Consider the following 21,857-nt stretch of genomic DNA (forward strand, 5'->3'; position numbering starts at 1 on the left):
CCACTTCTAAAGAACCCCAGTCTGACTGGGGCATGCAGTGTGGGCTGAAGCCCACCTGCATTAAACATGACATTACTACCTCAGCTGTGTTGGGCAATGCAATGGTATCTATTTATGTACCGCCGGTGGGTTCCAGGGAGCCACCCATGCTGTGGGTGCACACGGAATTCCCATTGCGGAGTTGTACCTGCCTGTGACTATTTATAAGAAACCGCGGTCTGACTGGGGCGTGCAGACACCTTGACAGAATGAATAGTGTGTGGCACATAGGTTCCCCATTGCTATGCCCACGTGTGCAGCTCCAGATGGAGGTGGCACAGGATTGGATTTCTCATTGCTTCTGTACAGCATTGTGGGCTATCGCCCCGCCCCTTTTAAAGAGGGTCGCTGCCTAGCCGTGCCAACCCTCTGCAGTGTGTGCCTGCTTTTCCTGTGGCAGACGCACTTATAAATAGACATGAGTGTGGCGTGGCATGAGGGCAGCTGAAGGCTGGGCAGGGACAGTTTGGTGTGCGCTGTGGACACTGGGTCGTGGGGGGGGGGGAATTGGCAGCATGTAACCCAGGAGAAGTGGCAGCAGAGTGTCATGCAGGCAGTGATTGTGCTTTGTTGGAGGTAGTGTGGTGCTTAGCTAAGGTATGCATTGCTAATGAGGGCTTTTCAGAAGTAAAAATTGCTGGGAGGGGGGGGGGCCCACTCTTGCCGCTATTGTGGCTTAATAGTGGGACCTGGGAACTTGAGATGCAGCCCAACATGTAGCCCCTCGCCTGCCCTATCCGTTTCTGTGTCGTTCCCATCACTTTCTTGAATTGCTCCTATTTTCACAAATGAAAACCTTAGCGAGCATCGGCGATATACAAAAATGCTCGAGTCGCCCATTGACTTCAATGGGGTTCGTTACTCGAAACGAACCCTTGAGCATCGCGAAAAATTCGTCTCGAGTAACGAGCACCCGAGCATTTTGGTGCTCGCTCATCTCTAGTTGCTATATATTATACTGCTGAGGTAACATGAAACCTGCGCTGTGATTGGTTGTTATATATTATACCGCTGATGTAACTTGAAAGCTGCGCTGTGATTGGTTGTTATCTAGATATATAAAAACGAATGTATGTATGTTTGTCTGTCTTCGCAGCAACGCGTGACGGGTAAGCTAGTTGTTAATAAAAATACAATTATTTAAAAAAAAAAAATTTAGACAAAATCTCAACTCACAATAAAAATAAGTATAATGCCTAGATACAGGTTAACAAACGGAAGTGGAGAAGCCCACTGGACCACCAAATCCTAACTGAAGGGCAGGGGGTTATAGTCCAGATTGAGACTTCTGGGGTGAAGTTATCTAATTCAAAGATCCACCTCATCTCCAAGAGTGTTAAATGTTCATTTATTATTTACCGTAGTCTTTTATATTCATTTATTATTGTTATTGATTTTGGTATTAAAAACCATATTTATTCTTTATTAAATGTGCTTTGGTGTGTTTTTTTGGAATGCCTAGAACAAATTAATTGGATTTACTTTGATTCCTATGGAAATAATTGCCTCAAGTTTTATTGGTTTCAAGTTTAGACAATTGCTTTCTGACAGATTAACAACGAAACTAGAGGTTTGACTCTATCTAGTTATATATGTATAGCTGGTATAAGTTATCTTCTGTATATTTTCCAGCAGGATAATGCTCGGCTGCAAATGCAAGGAGGGCACAGGAGCCTCCAAAACATTATCACATTTCCGTGGCAGCCCGGTCACCAGATTTATCACCAATAGAACATGTATGGGACCATCTGGAACACCAACTTCCAAAGCCTATGATTTACTGATCAAGAGGCTCAGTTACAGCAAATGTGGAGTGATATGCCACAGGATACCATATAGAACATGTATGCCTCCATGTCCAACTGTATCACACCTTGTATTGAAGCTAGAGGCAGCCCAACAGGGTACCAGAGCCTCCATGGCCACCCGTACCACATCTTGTATCCAAGCTTGAGGCAGCCCCACAGGGTACTAGAGCCTCCATGTATGCCCATATCACGTCTTGTATCCAAGCTAGAGGTGGTACAACAGGGTACTTGATCCTTCATGCAGTAGTAATTGTTACTGCTATTTTGTCTCCAGTAGTAATAGTGACCTCTACTGTGGCCTCAGTAGTAGTAGTGTCCCCCATATTGGCCCCAGTAGTAGTATAGACCCCCACAGTGGCCTCAGTAGTAGTAGAGGCCCCCAACAGTGGTTTCAGTAACAGTGATTTCCACAGTGGCCCTAGTAACAATAGTAACCCGCACAGTGGCCCTAGTAACAATAGTGACCCCTACAGCAGCTTTTAGTAGTATTAATGACCCCACAGTAGCCTCGGTAATAAGAATAACTCCCTCAGTAGCAATTTTAACCCCCTCGGTAGCCTCAGTAGTAATAACCCCCCCAACCCATATACTTACCTCCTACATGCAGTCAGCGCCGCTGCTCCTCTTCTTGGCGCTAAACCAGTGTGTATGCTGACAGTAGTGTGTGATCCTGAACATTTCCTTCATTGTCCTTCCTAGTTAGTCACCGCCCACTATTCAAAGTTGTCTAGATCTTTTTGAATCTTCTCTCTTCTCTAGTGCTACCTACCTATACTAAGGAAGAGAAGACTCGGGGAAGGAGGATCCGCGCCGTTGCGTTAGTACCGGCTGGGGAGCTGCAGTTATATTTGAGCCATGAAGATGACTTGAGTCGCAAATTTGGCCTTGTGATAAATGCCTCAAAAACCTGAAACAATCTGCAAGAGCTACATCTATGGGAGATAATACACTTCTCCTCGGCAACAAAGTGATAGGAGAAGTATCGACATTTTGATATCTTGGAAGCTTGGTATGTATCGACATTCATCTAGAGTCTGAAATCTCTTCATGTACTGCCAAGGCAGGTTTATAGGGCAATTATATTACTTATACTGCTCTATGCATCTCAAATGTGGTGCCTTTATAAAGGTGTATTTGGACATTTTCCATATGAAGTGTCTTTAGCCATCCTTTGTGTGAACTGATAGGATCATGTGCCAAACACTGAAATATTGTCTTGAACCAAGTTGGCCGGCATGGGATGGAGGCTTGTGCAGGGACAATGTGGATGGTGTGGACATGTGGTGCAGATGGACTCTTCAAGACTGCCCAAAGCTATGTTCTTTTCGGAACTTTCCTGCAGAAAACGCAGAAAGGGAGGCCGATACCTTAGATATGAAAGTGTCTTGAAGTGGCATCTTAAGTCCTGTGGTTTTTCACATGACACTTGGGAGGAGCTTGCTCAGCGAAGACCAGAATGGCGAAATGATGTCAAAACAGCCACTTATGTTTTTGAACAATCCCACCTTGAAGAACTTGATGCCAAACACCAAATTCAGAAAACTTGCTCAAAGCCCTCCTATAATTACACCTACAATTCTAGTGGATTACTATACTGTGCCACCTATGACTGGACCTTTAAGACCAAGTTCAGTTTTGCATCACACATTCAAATGCATGTCAGAAGCTATGGTGTCGCCACTGACGGACATCATCATCAGCACTATAAGGTCACTGGATATTGGTTATATTGGCTGTATTGGTATATTATTGGTGCTCATATAGTGGTAGCACACACTTGTAACTGACCATGCAACTAGGTGTTTACATGCCTCACTTTTATTTTCAACCCTGTGTTGATGGTGGGTTTTATGTAATTCTTTATTAAAGGGGTTGTCTCGCGAAAGCAAGTGGGGTTAAGCACTTCTGTATGGCCATATTAATGCACTTTGTAATATACATCGTGCATTAAATATGAGCCATACAGAAGTTATTCACTTACCTTTCCTGCGCTGGCGTCCCCGTCTCCATGGCTCCGTCTAACTTCAGCATCTAATCGCCCGATTAGACGCGCTTGCGCAGAAGGGTCTTCTGCGTTCGGCTCGGTTCGGCAGCAGCAGCGTTCTGGCTCCGCCTCCTTCTATGCGTCATCACGTAGCTCCGCCCCATGATGTGTGCCGATTCCAGCCTCCTGATTGGCTGGAATCGACACACGTCATGTGGCGGAGCAACGCGATGACGCATTGAAGGGGGCGGAGCCAGAACGCCGCTGCTGCCGAACCAAGCCGAACGCAGAAGACCCTTCTGCGCAAGCGTGTCTAATCGGGCGATTAGACGCTGAAGTTAGACGGAGCCATGGAGACAGGGACGCCAGGAAAGGTAAGTGAATAACTTCTGTATGGCTCATATTTAATGCACGATGTATATTACAAAGTGCATTAATATGGCCATACATAAGTGCTTAACCCCACTTGCTTTCGCGAGACAACCCCTTCAACTTTTCAAACAACCTGTATATATATATATATATATATATATATATATATATATATATATATAAATATATATATATAAATAAAGCCTCCTATATACTTTGACGACTAGAGAAATACAAATCACTTCTTTTGCCTAAAATTACATTTTTGTTTTGAACAATCCCTCTAAGATGATGGCCACTAGGGGTCTACCTCCCTTATAATTTATTGTTCACTGCATGTTGTCATGTGAAGTTAATCTCTGTTAGGAAAACATTAATCTCCACAGAGATTCAAGCTTCAGAGCATGGTAGTTCTGTAGGAACTGTTTGGGTAAGAATACAAAGAGAGAACAACAGAAAGGACATCATTGTAGGCATTTACTATAGGCTGCCTGGACAAGCAGAAGATATTGATGAACTCTTTCTACATCAGATGGCCAAGCTCTCAAAGAAGCACAACATAGTGATTATGGGAGATTTTAACTATCCAGACATTTGATGGGAATCTCTCTCAGGTAAAAGTAATGGCTCCAACAAATTCTTATCCGCTCTTGCTGACAACTTTATCTTCCAAAAGGTCGAAGAGAAAACAAGGGGATCTGCTATCTTGGACTTAAGTCTTACCAACAGGGAGGAAGTGGTTGAAGAAGTATGGGTGGCTGGGTCCTTAGGAGGCAGTGATCATGCTATCCTTGAATTTTGGATAAAAAGGGGAGGGAGACCTGAGAAAACTCAGACCTCAAGGTTGGATTTCAGAAAAGCAGATTTCAATGAACTCAGAAAGAAGGTAGAAAGAATGCAATGGCTGGATATTCTTAAGGACAGAAATGTCCAAGAAGATTGGGAAATATTGCAAAATGAGATTCTCAAAGCACAATCGTTAACAATCCCTAAAAGAAGGAAGAATGGAAAGCATTTAAAGAAACCAGGATGGATGAACGCAGAACTTTAAATTCCTATTTTGCATCTGTTTTCTCTCAGAAAGTAGGTAGAATATCAACTGATCTTCCCTGTGCTATTGGGAGAATAAAATAATGCAGGCTATCAGTTAGCAGAGAGATGGTGAGGGAACACTTAGATAACTTAAATGAATTCAAGTCTCAAAGTCCAGATGAATTACATTCTAGGATACTAAAGGAAACAGTGGAGGTAATTGCTGAACCACTCGCCATAATCTTTGAAAATTCCTGGAGAACAGGAGAAGTCCCAGAAGATTGGAAAAGGGCAAATGTCCCTATCTTAAAAAAATGGAAGAAGTTGGATCCAGGAAACTACAGGCCTGTGAGCCTGACTTCTATACTGGGAAAGATTTTTGAAAAAATTATTAAACAGCATGTATGCAAGTACTTGGATAAAAATGGAGTAATTAACCAGAGCCAGCATTGGTTTGTAACAAACAAGTCATGCCAGACAAATCTAATTTCCTTCTATGACAGTATCACTGACTGATCAGGGAAATGCGGTGGATATAGTATATCTTGACTTTAGTAAAGCATTTGACAAAGTATCTCATACTATACTTATTGAAAAAATGACCAAATATGGGATTGACAACGCAACTGTTAGGTGGATTCAGAACTGGCTGAGTGATCATACTCAAAGAGTGGTCATAAATGGCTGCACATCCAAGTGGAAGAATGTATCAAGTGGGGTACCACAAGGCTCTGTCCTAGGCCCAGTGTTGTTCAACATTTTTATAAATTATCTGGAGGAAGGAATTGATGGGAAATTAATCAAAATTGCTGAAGACAGCTAGGAGGGATAGCTAACACTAGGGAAGAGAGAGAAAGTATTCAAAAAGATCCAGAAAAGCTTTAACAGTGGGCAGGGACTAACAGAATAGTTTTTAACAAGAAGAAATGCAAAGTCCTACATCTGGGTGAAAAAATTAAGTAAGCACATATAGAATGGGAGGAATTGGGCTAAGCAGCAGCACATGTGAAAAAGACTTGGGTATACTAATAGATCATAGACTGAACATGTTTCAACAATGTGATGCAGCAGCCAAAAAGGCAAACACAATTCAGGGATGTATTAAGAGAAGCAAAGATCACGTGAGGTCATTATCCCCCTCTACTCTTCCTTAGTCAGACCACATCTGGAATGCTGGGTCTTGTTCGGGGAACCCCACTTTAAAAAAGACATAGACAAACTGGAGCAAGTTCAGAGAAGAGATACCAAGATGGTGAGTGGTCTGCAAATCATGTCCTATGAAGAAAGGTTAAAGGATCTGAGAATATTTAGCTTGCAAAAAAGAAGGCTAAGATGAGACTTAATAGCTGTCTACAAATATCTGAAGGGCTGTCACAGTGCAGAGGGATCAGCCCTATTCTTATTTGCACAAGGAAAGACTAGAAGCAATGGGATAAAACTGAAAGGGGGAAGACACAAATTAGATATTAGAAAAAACTTTCCGACAGTGAGGGTGATCAATGAATGGAACAGGTTACCATGGGAGGTGGCGAGTTCTACTTCAATGGAAGTGTTCAAACAAAGGCTGGACAAATATCTGTCTGGGATGATTTAGTGAATCCTGCACTGAGCAGGGGGTTGGTTCCTTCCAATTCTACCATACTATGATTCTAGTAACACAGACACTAAAATTGATTGAAATAGGTAGAGCAGGGGGTTGTCCAATACTGCCCATAGAATTTTAGGGGGGAGGAGAAGGGAGACAGAAACAGAGATTTCTACACACGCTGCTGGAGCTAATTGCAAGTTATTTTCTGTGTTACAGCTACTTGAATGACATCTACACTGCTCAGTACTGCTGTATAATGTCTTCCATGAAGATGTTATTTAGGAGGGTATGCTAAACAAAGTATTAGGAAACAAAATTTGCAGTTTTCTCTACGTGCAGTGTATGGAGATATCATAGCAGCAGTCTACATACACACCTGCGCAGAGAGAACAGAAAATCACAGACATAGCCAGATGAGGGGAAAACTGGTGATGAATGTAGGATACAAGTTCTATAATGGCCAGAAATTGTGTTAGCTACCTGTACACACACATAGGAGCTGATTCTGCAAAGTCATCTGAAAATTCAGATAAACTTTAAGAGAGTGCCAAGGGGCGTCACCAAATAAAGCTAAATTGCCAGTTTTTACCTCCCCTATTTTTTATGCAATATAGAGAGTAGAGTAACCAGGTCAGATAGTGGGAATCTGCTGCAGAACCTTCTGTGCTCTACACCATGGCCAGAGCTCCGGTCTGTGCAGTCATTCTGCTACTCAGCATGTGGGGATTGTATCATGGAGGCGGTGAGTTACAGAATAATAGATAGATAGATAGATAGATAGATAGATAGATAGATAGATATGGGACTGATAGATAGAGAGATATGAGACTGATGGAAATGTAGAGAGATATGAGATAGATATTTACTTTACTGAACATTTTCTTCTTGATAGGTGCGTTGCTTCCTCCAAGAATTGTGTATTACACCCGACCAGGTAAGAATATAGGGGGAAATTTAAGGGATTCTGTCATGAGATTTATGCTGCCTGAACATTAACCTGAGACAGGAATGCCTATTGCCCCCTTTGGGGGGTTTATTCTGAAACACTGCAGCATTTCAGAATAAATACATTTTGAAGTTTGACTCCGAGCTGAGCTCCGAGTCATAGAGGTGGGCCCCTCTGGCCTCTCCCCGCCTGCTGCAAGAAGGCTGACAGCTTTCTCCTCCTTTTGTATATAGGAACAGACCCATCAGTCTTCATGGAAGCATCTGTATCTCGGATTCATGCAGCTTGTGGTTCGGGCAACATGAATCACATGACAGAATTCCTTTAACAAGACCCGTACACCTGATGTCTTACACAAAAGAAGTTGCACATTTTTGCTCAGGTTGTACTTGCCAAAATTGTGTAACTATTTTGGCCTTTTTCTGCCGTCCTCTCTTTTTCCTAAAAGTGTGTGCAGCTTGTCAAAAAGGGGGAAGGTCACCCACAGCCAAACAAAGGTACTATAATTTATGTCATAGACAGTAATAAACTAGAGCGCAAATCTACATCTGTTGTAGATTTGACTCTCAGTTGCACAGTCAGCCAGAGGTGCATGAAATTTATTAATAAGCAAACGTCTCTTACTAACTATGCCGTATCTTACTCCAGTGGGCACTTCTCTAAGACTGACGTATGAAATGTTCATCCTTGTCCAGTCTTCATATGCTGATGCTCAGTCACATCTTATATGTTATATATGTCCTCCTTCTTTCTTCTTCTTCCTTCTTCATCATCTTTTTTCTTCTTCCTTCTTCTACATTCTTTTTCTTCTGTTTTCTTATTCTTCATCTTCTTTTTTCTTCTGATATATTCTTCTGCTTTCTTCTTCTTCTTTCTTTGTCATACTATTTACTGCAAGTTTATATTTCACAGCTCCTAATATTGCCTTGAATGGGATCTCCAATCAGTCCAGCACTAACTTTTATTTTGGAAACGCCCAGAACGCCATTGACGGCTCCTTGGCCGCCAATTATTTAAGGTCACAATGTTCCTATACAGAGAAAGAGTCAGAACCCTGGTGGATGGTGGACCTAAAAGCCCCGCACAGGGTCATATCCGTTGCCATTACCAACCGCGTCTTGGAATGCTGCAGAGAACGGCTTTTTGGTGCTGAGATCAGAATAGGAAATAACGCAAGTAATGGAGGAAAACTAAACCCTAGGTAAATAATATTAGTGGTTAATTTAAGTATTAATGCCCTGGCTACCCCAGAACCTCATCTTGCAATCACCCAGTATTCCTTGCTCGTTCAGTGTCTGCACAGTTTGTTCTGGTGATTTGCATTCTGGAAAATGTCGTCTTCACACAAAGTTACATCATCTGATGGAGGGAAGACTAACTTTTTGCTGGGTGGAGATTAACAAAGGGGCAAGAGGGTAGGAACTTGCACTACTGGTCTCCTGTTGCAGATAGAATAGTGCAGAAGGGTTCTTGCTACGGCCAGCTGCCTTAACCCCTTCCCTCCCCATGACGTAAGGGTACGTCATGGGAGCGAGGTATTTTCCGCAAAATAATGTACCCTTACATCATAGGGATAGCGCGAGATCATAGCAGATCTCGCGCTATCCCGCAGCAGGAGCCGGCCGTCACTAGTAGTTGGCCTCCCGCTGTGACAGCGGGGGGGCATCTACTAAGATCGCGGCAGGGAAAGGGTTCACTGAGAGAGCGCGCTCCCTCTGTGACTTCAGCCGGCTCTCGTGATACCATCGCGAGAGCCCGGCTGGTTGCTATGGCAACATGACGCCAGATACCAGCATCCTGTATTGCCATTGCCTAAGATCGCTGTAATAAGCGATAAGGGATCGCAGGAGAGAAGTCCTGCCATGCCTTATCATGGCGATCATTAGTGCAGCAATGTAAGTCCCTCAGAGGGACACAGATGGTGTAAAAAAAAGCAAAATAAAGTACAAAAAATTAAAATGTAAAAAAATGTTCAAAAAAACTTTTTTTATGCTTTTTCTCATATTAGTATCCCACATATTTGGTATCGACGCGTCCGTAACGAAACATACAATAAATTGAACATGCCTTCTTGTCCTGCACGGCAAAAATCGTTAAAAAAACGCAAAAAAAACTGAGGCGAAATGCAAATTTTTAGCACTTTGCCTCCCAAAAAACGCAATAAAAGTGATAAAAAACGTATATCCCCTAAAATGGTACCAATAAAAAACTACAGCTCGTCTCGCAAAAAATAAGCCCTTAGAGAGCTCCGTCCATGAAAAAATAAAAAAGTTATAGAACTTTGAATGCAGTGATTTTAGAAAAAATTAATAATTTCCAAAAAATAGGTTTTTATTGTGGAAAAGTGGAAAAACCTAAAAAAAATATAAGCATTTTGGTATCGCTGTAACCGTACGGGCCCACAGAAAAAAATGTAGTGTGTCATTTATGCTGCATAATTAACGCTTAAAAAAAAACCCAAAAATCTATGGCAGAATTGATGTGTTTTTTCTCTCTACGATCATAAAAAAAATAATAAAAGTTTTACAATATAGTCTATGTACCCAAAAGTGGCACCGATAAAAACTACAGTTCACCACGCAAAAAAACAAGCCCTTATACGGCCGTGTCAACGGAAAAATAAAAAAGTTATGGCTTTTGAAAAATGGAGATGAAAAAATACCAAAAATCGTTTGGTCCTCAACACCAAAATAGGCCGTGTCATTAAGGGGTTAAATCAGTATGTGAAAAAAATGTGCAGTTCCGCACTCCGAGATCGGCACTTTAACAAGTTTATTCATCCATATACACAACGCGTTTCATCCCTGCATCTGGGACTTTTTCAAGTGTATCGATATTCTAAAAACACAGTCTATTTATAACATAGTCTACGTACCTTATCTTCATGCGGTCTGCACCGTCCTGTGCCTCCTCCAGCGTCCTGCGGCGTCACGCCCCCCCTGTGCGTGTCACATGACTCAGTCACATGGTGCCGTGACGTCACAATCTCGGGCGCTGCTCCTTCTGTGAGAGAGAGAGCGGACGGGCTTGATCGCTGCTATGCATTACTATACAATATGAATGTTGCTGGCCTCCACTCATATCCCTGTCTATTCTTAATAACAAACATTTATTTAGATCTTATTGTTGTTATATTCTCATATTAACCAATTGCTTCCACATACTTATTAATGTCTTAGCATGTCTTAGTTAAGAATACAATATTTGTGCATAGATATAGAATAAATAAATAAAATACATTTATGCTAATTTTCTTAATAAATAAATTTCATATATGCCATTACCTAAAATATGCATGAATGACATAGTTATAAACATAAATACTATACTCCTATTAAAATCATTACTAGAGATGAGCGAACGCGTTCGTCCGAGCTTGATATTCGTGCGAATATTAGGGTGTTCGGGATGTTCGTTATTCGTAACGAACACCATGCGGTGTTCTGGTTACTTTCACTTCCTTCCCTGAGACGTTAGCGCGCTTTTCTGGCCAATTGAAAGACAGGGAAGGCATTACAACTTCCCCCTGCAACGTTTAAGCCCTATACCACCCCCCTGCTGTGAGTGGCTGGCGAGATCAGGTGTTCGCCTAATATAAAAGTCGGCCCCTCCCGCGGCTCGCCTCAGATGCGGTGTGAGTTAGATGAGGGACAGTGCTGTTTATACCGGAGCTGCTGTAGGGAAAGAATTGGTAGTTAGTGTAGGCTTCAAGACCCCCCAAAGGTCCTTATTAGGGCCACTGATAGCTGTGTGTTGGCTGCTGTTAGCAGTGGGATTTTTTTTTTTCTCAAAATCGCCTCTGCAGACCGTTGCACCTGGCATTAGGGACAGAAGTGCTGCATAGGCAGGGAGAGTGTTAGGAGTGAGTGTAGCCTTCAAGAACCTCAACGGTCCTTTCTAGGGCCATATTTATCCGTGTGCAGTACTGTCCAGGCTGCTGTTAGCTGTGCTGCATTTTTTTTGGGCTTCTCAAAATCGCCTCTGCAGAGCATTCCACCCTCCATTGATACTGCAGGGAAAGAATTGTATAGGCAGGGCCACAACACAGTTATTATTCATAGAATATACGCAGTGCTGCCTTTTGGTGGGAAAAAACTGAAAACAAATCTATTTGTCCAGCCTCTGTCCGTCCTTACGGGCGGTGGAGACGTGTGAGCTGCGTGAAGAACAGTGCTAAATCATACGCACCCAGCTACGCTTTACTGCTGGCTTCGCCATTTGCTTTCCTTAATTGGGAAAAAAAATACCTGCTCTGCCAGAGTTATAATAACTCTGCTACCCTCACGTTCTGTGACACATAAGCAGGGACACAGCACAGTTATTAAACTTCTCATGTTCATAGAATATACGCAGTGCTGCCTTTTGGTGGGAAAAAACTGAAAACAAATCTATTTGTCCAGCCTCTGTCCGTCCTTACGGGCGGTGGAGACGTGTGAGCTGCGTGAAGAACAGTGCTAAATCATACGCACCCAGCTACGCTTTACTGCTGGCTTCGCCATTTGCTTTCCTTAATTGGGAAAAAAAATACCTGCTCTGCCAGAGTTATAATAACTCTGCTACCCTCACGTTCTGTGACACATAAGCAGGGACACAGCACAGTTATTAAACTTCTCATGTTCATAGAATATACGCAGTGCTGCCTTTTGGTGGGAAAAAACTGAAAACAAATCTATTTGTCCAGCCTCTGTCCGTCCTTACGGGCGGTGGAGACGTGTGAGCTGCGTGAAGAACAGTGCTAAATCATACGCACCCAGCTACGCTTTACTGCTGGCTTCGCCATTTGCTTTCCTTAATTGGGAAAAAAAATACCTGCTCTGCCAGAGTTATAATAACTCTGCTACCCTCACGTTCTGTGACACATAAGCAGGGACACAGCACAGTTATTAAAGGAGATGTCCCGCGCCGAAACGGGTTTTTTTTTTTTTAAACCCCCCCCCCGTTCGGCGCGAGACAACCCCGATGCAGGGGTTAAAAAAACCACCCGCACAGCGCTTACCTGAATCCCGGCGGTCCGGCGTCTTCATACTCACCTGCTGAAGATGGCCGCCGGGATCCTCTGTCTTCATGGACCGCAGGGCTTCTGTGCGGTCCATTGCCGATTCCAGCCTCCTGATTGGCTGGAATCGGCACGTGACGGGGCGGAGCTACACGGAGCTACACGGAGCCCCATAGAGAAGAGGAGAAGACCCGGACTGCGCAAGCGCGGCTAATTTGGCCATCGGAGGGCGAAAATTAGTCGGCACCATGGAGACGAGGACGCCAGCAACGGAGCAGGTAAGTATAAAACTTTTTATAACTTCTGTATGGCTCATAATTAATGCACAATGTACATTACAAAGTGCATTATTATGGCCATGCAGAAGTGTATAGACCCACTTGCTGCCTCGGGACAACCCCTTTAAACTTCTCATGTTCATAGAATATACGCAGTGCTGCCTTTTGGTGGGAAAAAACTGAAAACAAATCTATTTGTCCAGCCTCTGTCCGTCCTTACGGGCGGTGGAGACGTGTGAGCTGCGTGAAGAACAGTGCTAAATCATACGCACCCAGCTACGCTTTACTGCTGGCTTCGCCATTTGCTTTCCTTAATTGGGAAAAAAAATACCTGCTCTGCCAGAGTTATAATAACTCTGCTACCCTCACGTTCTGTGACACATAAGCAGGGACACAGCACAGTTATTAAACTTCTCATGTTCATAGAATATACGCAGTGCTGCCTTTTGGTGGGAAAAAACTGAAAACAAATCTATTTGTCCAGCCTCTGTCCGTCCTTACGGGCGGTGGAGACGTGTGAGCTGCGTGAAGAACAGTGCTAAATCATACGCACCCAGCTACGCTTTACTGCTGGCTTCGCCATTTGCTTTCCTTAATTGGGAAAAAAAATACCTGCTCTGCCAGAGTTATAATAACTCTGCTACCCTCACGTTCTGTGACACATAAGCAGGGACACAGCACAGTTATTAAACTTCTCATGTTCATAGAATATACGCAGTGCTGCCTTTTGGTGGGAAAAAACTGAAAACAAATCTATTTGTCCAGCCTCTGTCCGTCCTTACGGGCGGTGGAGACGTGTGAGCTGCGTGAAGAACAGTGCTAAATCATACGCACCCAGCTACGCTTTACTGCTGGCTTCGCCATTTGCTTTCCTTAATTGGGAAAAAAAATACCTGCTCTGCCAGAGTTATAATAACTCTGCTACCCTCACGTTCTGTGACACATAAGCAGGGACACAGCACAGTTATTAAACTTAGATAATTCATTCACTAGAGGCAGTGGGGCCTTTCGTTTTCCAAAAAGGGCAAAAATTATATTTGGCCTGCAGTCTTGCGCCAATTTATTTCCTGCCTGTGAAATCAAATCACTGGTAATACAGCATGCTGAGGGGTAGGGGTAGGCCTAGAGGACGTGGACGCGGCCGAGGATGCGGAGGGCCAAGTCAGGGTGTGGGCACAGGCCAAGCTCCTGATCCAGGTGTGTCGCAGCCGACTGCTGCGCGATTAGGAGAGAGGCACGTTTCTGGCGTCCCCACATTCATCGCCCAATTAATGGGTCCACGCGGGAGACGGTTATTAGAAAATGAGCAGTGTGAGCAGGTCCTGTCCTGGATGGCAGAAAGTGCTTCGAGCAACCTATCGTCTACCCGCAGTTCTGCGCCGTCCACTGCTGCCAATCCGAATCCTCTGTCTGCTGCTCCTCCTTCCTCCCAGCCTCCTCACTCCACTACAATAACACCTGCTCAGGAGCGGGAGCACTCCCAGGAACTGTTCTCGGGCCCCTGCTTAGATTGGGCAGCAGCGGTTCCTCTCCCACCAGAGGAGTTTATCGTCACTGATGCCCAACCATTCGAAAGTTCCCGGGGTCCGGGGGAAGAGGCTGGGGACTTCCGCCAACTGTCTCAACAACTTTCTGTGGGTGAGGAGGACGATGACGATCAGACACAGTTGTCTTGCAGTGAGGTAGTAGTAAGGGCAGTAAGTCCCAGGGAGCAGCGCACAGAGGATTCGGAGGAAGAGCAGCAGGACGATGAGGTGACTGACCCCACCTGGTGTGCAACGCTTACTCAGGAGGACAGGTCTTCAGAGGGGGAGTCAAGGGCATCAGCAGGGCAGGTTGCAAGAGGCAGTGCAGTGGCCAGGGGTAGAGGCAGGGCCAGACCGAATAATCCACCAAGTGTTTCCCAAAGCGCCCCCTCGCGCCATGCCACCCTGCGGAGGCCGAGGTGCTCTAAGGTCTGGCAGTTTTTCACAGAGACGCCTGACGACCGACGAACAGTGGTGTGCAACCTTTGTCGCGCAAAGCTCAGCCGGGGAGCCAACACCAACAGCCTCACCACCACCACCATGCGCAGACATATGATGGCCAAGCACCCCGCAAGGTGGGACAAAGGCCGTTCACCGCCTCCGGTTTGCACCCCTGCCTCTCCCCCTGTGCCCCAACCTGCCACTGAGATGCAACCCCCCTCTCAGGACACAGGCACTACCGCCTCATGGCCTGCACCCACACCCTCATCTCCGCTGTCCTCGGCCCCATCCAGCAGTGTAGTTCAGCGCACCGTTCAGCCGTCGCTTGCGCAAGTGTTCGAGCGCAAGCGCAAGTACGCCACCACGCACCCGCACGCTCAAACGTTAACCGTCCGCATAGCAAAATTCATCAGCCTTGAGATGCTGCCGTATAGGGTTGTGGAAACGGAGTCCTTCAAAAGTATCATGGAGGCGGCGGCCCCGCGCTACTCAGTTCCCAGTCGCCACTACTTTTCCCGATGTGCCGTCCCAGCCCTGCACGACCACGTCTCCCGCAACATTGTGCGCGCCCTCACCAACGCGGTTACTGCCACGGTCCACTTAACTACGGACACGTGGACAAGCACAGGCGGGCAGGGCCACTACATCTCCCTGACGGCACATTGGGTGAATTTAGTGGAGGCTGGGACAGAGTCAGAGCCTGGGACCGCTCACGTCCTACCCACCCCCAGAATTGCGGGCCCCAGCTCGGTGCTGGTATCTGCGGAGGTGTATGCTTCCTCCACTAAAGCACCCTCCTCCTCCTCCTCCTCCTCTGTCTCACAATCAAGATGTGTTAGCAGCAGCATGTCGCCAGCAGTCGGTGTCGCGCGGTGTGGCAGCACAGCGGTGGGCAAGCGTCAGCAGGCCGTGCTGAAACTACTCAGCTTAGGCGATAAGAGGCACACGGCCCACGAACTGCTGCAGGGTCTGACACAGCAGACCGACCGCTGGCTTGCGCCGCTGAGCCTCCAACCGGGCATGGTCGTGTGTGACAACGGCCGTAACCTGGTGGCGGCTCTGCAGCTCGGCAGCCTCACGCACGTGCCATGCCTGGCCCACGTCTTTAATTTGGTGGTTCAGCGCTTTCTGAAAAGCTACCCACGCTTGTCAGACCTGCTCGTAAAGGCGCGCCGGCTCTGTGCACATTTCCGCAAGTCCCACACGGACGCTGCCACCCTGCGCACCCTGCAACATCACTTTAAGCTGCCAGTGCACCGACTGCTGTGCGACGTGCCCACACGGTGGAACTCTACGCTCCACATGTTGGCCAGGCTCTATGAACAACGGAGAGCTATAGTCGAATACCAACTCCAACATGGGCGGCGCAGTGGGAGTCAGCCTCCTCAATTCCTTTCAGAAGAGTGGGCCTGGTTGGCAGACATCTGCCATGTCCTTGGTAATTTTGAGGAGTCTACCCAGGTGGTGAGCGGCGATGCTACAATCATTAGCGTCACCATTCCTCTGCTATGCATCTTGAGAAATTCCCTGCAAACCATAAAGGCAGCTGCTTTGCGCTCGGAAACGGGGGCGGGGGAAGACAGTATGCCGCTGGATAGTCAGGGCACCCTCCTGTCTATTTCTCAGCGCGTACAGGAGGAGGAGGAGGAGCATGAGGAGGATGAGGAGGAGGGGGAAGAGACAGCTTGGGCCGCTGCTGACGGTACACCGGCTGATTGCCTGTCATCCTTTCAGCGTGTATGGCCTGAGGAGGAGGAGGAGGAGGAGGATCCTGAAAGTGATCTTCCTAGTGAGGACAGCCATGTGTTGCGTACTGGTACCCTGGCACACATGGCTGACTTCATGTTAGGATGCCTTTCTCGTGACCCTCGCGTTGCACGCATTCTGGCCACGACGGATTACTGGGTGTACACACTGCTCGATCCACGGTATAAGGAGAACCTGGCCACTCTGATTCCCGAAGAGGAAAGGGGTTCGAGAGTGTTGCTATACCACAGGACCCTTGCGGACAAGCTGATGGTAAAATTCCCAGCCGACAGCGCTAGTGGCAGAAGGCGCAGTACCGAGGGCAAGGTAGCAGGGGATGTGCGTAGATCGAGCAGCATGTACATCCCAGGCAGTGCAACAGTCTTTAAGGGCCTGGCCAGCTTTATGGCTCCCCACCAAGACTGTGTCACCGCTCCCCAGTCACGGCTGAGTCGGCGGGAGCACTGTAAAAGGATGGTGAGGGAGTACGTAGCGGATCGCACGACCATCCTTGGTGACGCCTCTGCCCCCTACAACTACTGGGTGTCGAAGCTGGACACGTGGCCTGAACTAGCCCTGTATGCCCTTGAGGTGCTTGCTTGTCCTGCGGCTAGCGTCTTGTCGGAAAGGGTGTTTAGTGCGGCTGGGGGAATCATCACAGATAAGCGTAGCCGCTTGTCAACCGACAGTGCCGACAGGCTAACACTCATCAAGATGAACAAAGGCTGGATTTCCCCAGACTTCTGTTCTCCACCAGCGGACAGCAGCGATACGTAAGCAATACGTAGGCTGCACCCACGGATGGAAGCTACGTTCTCTCTCACCATCCAAAACGGGGACATTTCTGCTTCATCAATCTGTGTCTAATATTCCTCCTCCTCCTCCTCCTGCTCCTCCTCCTGAAACCTCACGTAATCACGCTGAACGGGCAATTTTTCTTAGGGCCACAAGGCTCACTCAAATAATTTTTCAGAACAATTTTTATAAGTTTCAATGCGCTTAAAAGCATTGGAACTTTAACTTGAACCAATTTTTCGTTACACTGGGCTGCCTCCAGGCCTAGTTACCACTTAAGCCACATTAACCAAAGCGATTAATGGGTTTCACCTGCCCTCTTGGCTGGCCATGGCCAATTTTTGGGATGTACATTAGTACTGTTGATACAGCAATTTTTGTGGGCCCTCGCCTACAGTGTAATCAAATTAATTTTTAGCCCACCTGCATTACAGCTGACGTTACCTCAGCTGTGTTGGGCAATGCAATGGGATATTTTTATGTACCGCCGGTGGGTTCCAGGGAGCCACCCATGCTGTAGGTGCACACTGAGTTTTTAATACATCTGTACACTTCTAAAGAACCCGTCTGACTGGGGCATGCAGTGTGGGCCGAAGCCCACCTGTATTACGCACGACATTACTACCTCAGCTGTGTTGGGCAATGCAATGGGATATTTCTATGTACCGCCGGTGGCTTCCTGGCACCCACCCAGGCAGTGGGTCCACAGGGAGTTTAACCTACATGTGTCCACTTGTAAAGAACCCCAGTCTGACTGGGGCATGCAGTGTGGGCCGAAGCCCACCTGCATTAAGCACGACATTACTACCTCAGCTGTGTTGGGCAATGCAATGGGATATTTTTATGTCCCGCCGGTGGGTTCCAGGGAGCCACCCATGCTGTAGGTGCACACTGAGTTTTTAATACATCTGTACACTTCTAAAGAACCCGTCTGACTGGGGCATGCAGTGTGGGCCGAAGCCCACCTGTATTACGCACGACATTACTACCTCAGCTGTGTTGGGCAATGCAATGGGATATTTCTATGTACCGCCGGTGGCTTCCTGGCACCCACCCAGGCAGTGGGTCCACAGGGAGTTTAACCTACATGTGTCCACTTGTAAAGAACCCCAGTCTGACTGGGGCATGCAGTGTGGGCCGAAACCCACCTGCATTAACCCTTTCCAGTCCACTGTGTGACCTGTGAAGACATTAGGGTTTAAGGCTGTACAGCTCCGTTGTTGGTAGACGTCCGTCGGGGTTCTCTTACTGTATATTGCCAGCCTCTCTGCTGTCGGAGCCTATCCTACGTGTCAGCTCATGCAGTACTGGCTTTAGCCAGCATATAGCGCCGTTGTATAACAGCAGAAAAAGAGTAAGCCCCCTAGGAAAACCATATACAAATTGGATTGGAAAGGGTTAAGCACAACATTACTACCTCAGCTGTGTTGGGCAATGCAATGGGATATTTCTATGTACCGCCGGTGGCTTCCTGGCACCCACCCATGCTGTAGGTGCACACGGAGTTTTTACTACATCTGTACACTTATAAAGAACCCCAGTCAGACTGGGGCATGCAGTGTGGGCCGAAGCCCACCTGCATTAAGCACGACATTACTACCTCAGCTGTGTTGGGCAATGCAATGGGATATTTCTGTGTACCGCCGGTGGGTTCCAGGGAGCCACCCATGCTGTGGGTCGACAGGGACTTCACAATAGGGAGTTGTACCTGCCTGTGTCTATGAATTAAAAAGCCCGGTCTGACTGGGGCATGCAGACACCTTGACAGAATGAATAGTGTGTGGCACATAGGTTCCCCATTGCTATGCCCACGTGTGCAGCTCCTGATGGCGGTGGCACAGGATTCTATTTCTCATTGCTTCTGTACAGCATTGTGGGCTATTGCTCCGCCACTTTTAAAGAGGGTCGCTGCCTAGCCGTGCCAACCTCTGCAGTGTGTGCCTGCGGTCCCTCGTCATGGCAGACGCAATTCTAAATAGACATGAGCGTGGTGTGGCATGAGGGCAGCTGAAGGCTCCCCAGGGACACTTTGGTGTGCGCTGTGGGGGGGGCGGTTGGGCAGCATGTAACCCAGGAGAAGTGTCAGTGGAGTGTCATGCAGGCAGTGATTGTGCTTTGTTGGAGGTAGTGTGGTGCTTAGCAAAGGTATGCCATGCTAATGAGGGCTTTTCAGAAGTAAAAGTTGTTGGGAGGGGGGGGGGGGCCCACTCTTGCCGGTATTGTGGCTTAATAGTGGGACCTGTGAACTTGAGATGCAGCCCAACACGTAGCCCCTCGCCTGCCCTATCCGTCACTGTGTCATTCCCATCACTTTCCTGAATTGCCCAGATTTTCACACATGAAAACCTTAGCGAGCATCGGCGAAATACAAAAATGTTCTGGTCGCCCATTGACTTCAATGGGGTTCGTTGTTCGAAACGAACCCTCGAGCATCACGGGAAGTTCGTTCCGAATAACGAACACCCGAACATTTTGGTGTTCGCTCATCTCTAATCATTACTTCTAATCTCCTAATAATTCATAAATACTATTCAAATTATATTAAAAATCTTATGATATATTAAAAATGTGTATGTTATAATAAGAACTATACTAACGATATTAAGGGGTTAAAGGCATGTACAGGTTTATGAAAAGGAAGAAGAGTTGGCATATCATTTGGATATGTAGAGAGTTCTTTATGTATTACTTACAGTCTTGATATATAATATCAGAATATCAAGGGAAGAGATGATGAGGGTTTTCTTATACTTTTGTGTATTTTGCCCCTTCAGTGTCACTATAATGTCATTCTTCCAGGTGTGGTGTCATCTCATCCATTGAATCTGGAGAAACTCTTTTGTTCTCTTGCAAAGGAATGGTGGGCCAATATGTGACGGTGACAATTCCTGGACGAGAGGAGCATTTAGTCATGTGTGAAGTCCAAGTCTTTGGATTTCCTGTTGATGGTTCAGGTGTGTTATATGATAGAGCAAAAATATAGAAAACATCAAAATGTCCAAATAATCAATTCTTCTTAATGTCTTTCATTTCAGAGGATGTGGCTGTTTCAAAAGGCCTAAAGACACCAAATGGAGGTAACATCTATTATAATGAACACGTAGACTTTACCAACCTCGACCTTTAATGAGAAACACTCATGGAAGGGGCTGAGCCTTTATTTGGAGTGCAGGGCATCATCCCACCCATTGAGGTTGCTCTTGGCATCTTTATGGTTGTTAAGGTGGCCATACACATTACATTAATGCCAGACAATCTATAGATTTTAATAGCACCTGGGTACTATCTAATGTGTATGAAGGTGTCCCAATTCTCCCTTGCTGGTAGATGGGAAGAAACAGATCAGGATTTCAACATGCCCCATCCTTTGTTGTCACGGAAGACAAGCCACCAACTGGAGGGCTGGCAGAAGTGTCTGTAAAGATCATATGGGTCTAAAGGGGGACAGACGATTTTGAAGGGGAAGAGAAATGTCTGGAGGTGACAGAGGGGTCTACAGGGGACAGAGGATTCTGAAGGGGGAAAAGAGGTGCCTGGAGGATACAGAGGTGCTGTGAGGGGAACAGAGGGGTTTGGAGAATGGACAGAAGTGTCAAGACTCAAGAGGCAACAGAAGAGTTTGAAGGAGACAGAGTAGTCTGGAGGGGCACAGAGAATTCTGGAAGAGGAAACAGTAGAGTCTGGAGTGTGGCAGAGGGGTTTGAAAGAGCCAGAGACATATGGAGAGAAGACAGATGTCTAGAGGAGACAAAAGTGTCTAAAGGATGACAGAGGAGTCTGGAGGGGAGCAGAGATGTCTGGAGAGGACAGAGGTGTTTAGTTTAGAAGGGAACAGAGTAGTCTGGATGCAGCTCATTCTCTACTCCCCATTGAAAACAAATGCATGCTTGCTTGGCCAAGCCCAGCATACATGTATGGAGGGATGAGAGGAATGGCCACCTTTTAGAACTAAAGAAATTTGTACCTCTACTTAATGGGGTTTTTCCATGAATTAAAATTGCTTTCTAGTCACTCCGTCCTTCCTTGTTGCTGTTAAAAAAATTTATTAGCAACTCATTGCAGCAGTAGGAGATTGAAAAAGCTAAACCTGACCCCTTGAGTAGCCCTGTCCCATCAGCTCTCTGATGAAGTGAATGAGCACCACAGCTGCTTTATTTTACAATCAGGCTCCCCGGAGGTCAGACCTCCACTGATAAAGCATTAATGGCTGCTCTTAGCATTTAACTTCTGGAGAGGTCATTAAAGGTTTTTCCCCAGTTTTAGCAAATAACCTTGCAAAGTTCTGTAGCTTACTGATATACTTTAT

The 21,857-nt window shown here is 46.3% G+C and overlaps 1 protein-coding gene across 1 annotated transcript in view; it reads left to right on the forward strand.

The window, feature by feature from the left end:
* Nucleotides 1–6,860: 6,860 nt before the first annotated feature.
* The window catches only part of LOC136621434 (uncharacterized), a 38,640-nt gene continuing 23,643 nt past the window's right edge, over nucleotides 6,861–21,857 (forward strand). Inside the window, exons 1-5 of the mRNA XM_066596935.1 lie at nucleotides 6,861–7,565; nucleotides 7,716–7,757; nucleotides 8,682–8,970; nucleotides 20,351–20,505; nucleotides 20,587–20,628. Of these exons, the coding sequence (XP_066453032.1) occupies nucleotides 7,499–7,565; nucleotides 7,716–7,757; nucleotides 8,682–8,970; nucleotides 20,351–20,505; nucleotides 20,587–20,628 (595 nt within the window). The 5' untranslated portion in view covers nucleotides 6,861–7,498. The remainder of the gene's footprint in view (nucleotides 7,566–7,715; nucleotides 7,758–8,681; nucleotides 8,971–20,350; nucleotides 20,506–20,586; nucleotides 20,629–21,857) is intronic.

The sequence above is a fragment of the Eleutherodactylus coqui genome, chromosome 3 (assembly GCF_035609145.1).
Source record: "Eleutherodactylus coqui strain aEleCoq1 chromosome 3, aEleCoq1.hap1, whole genome shotgun sequence".
Classification (NCBI taxonomy): Eukaryota; Metazoa; Chordata; class Amphibia; order Anura; family Eleutherodactylidae; genus Eleutherodactylus; species Eleutherodactylus coqui.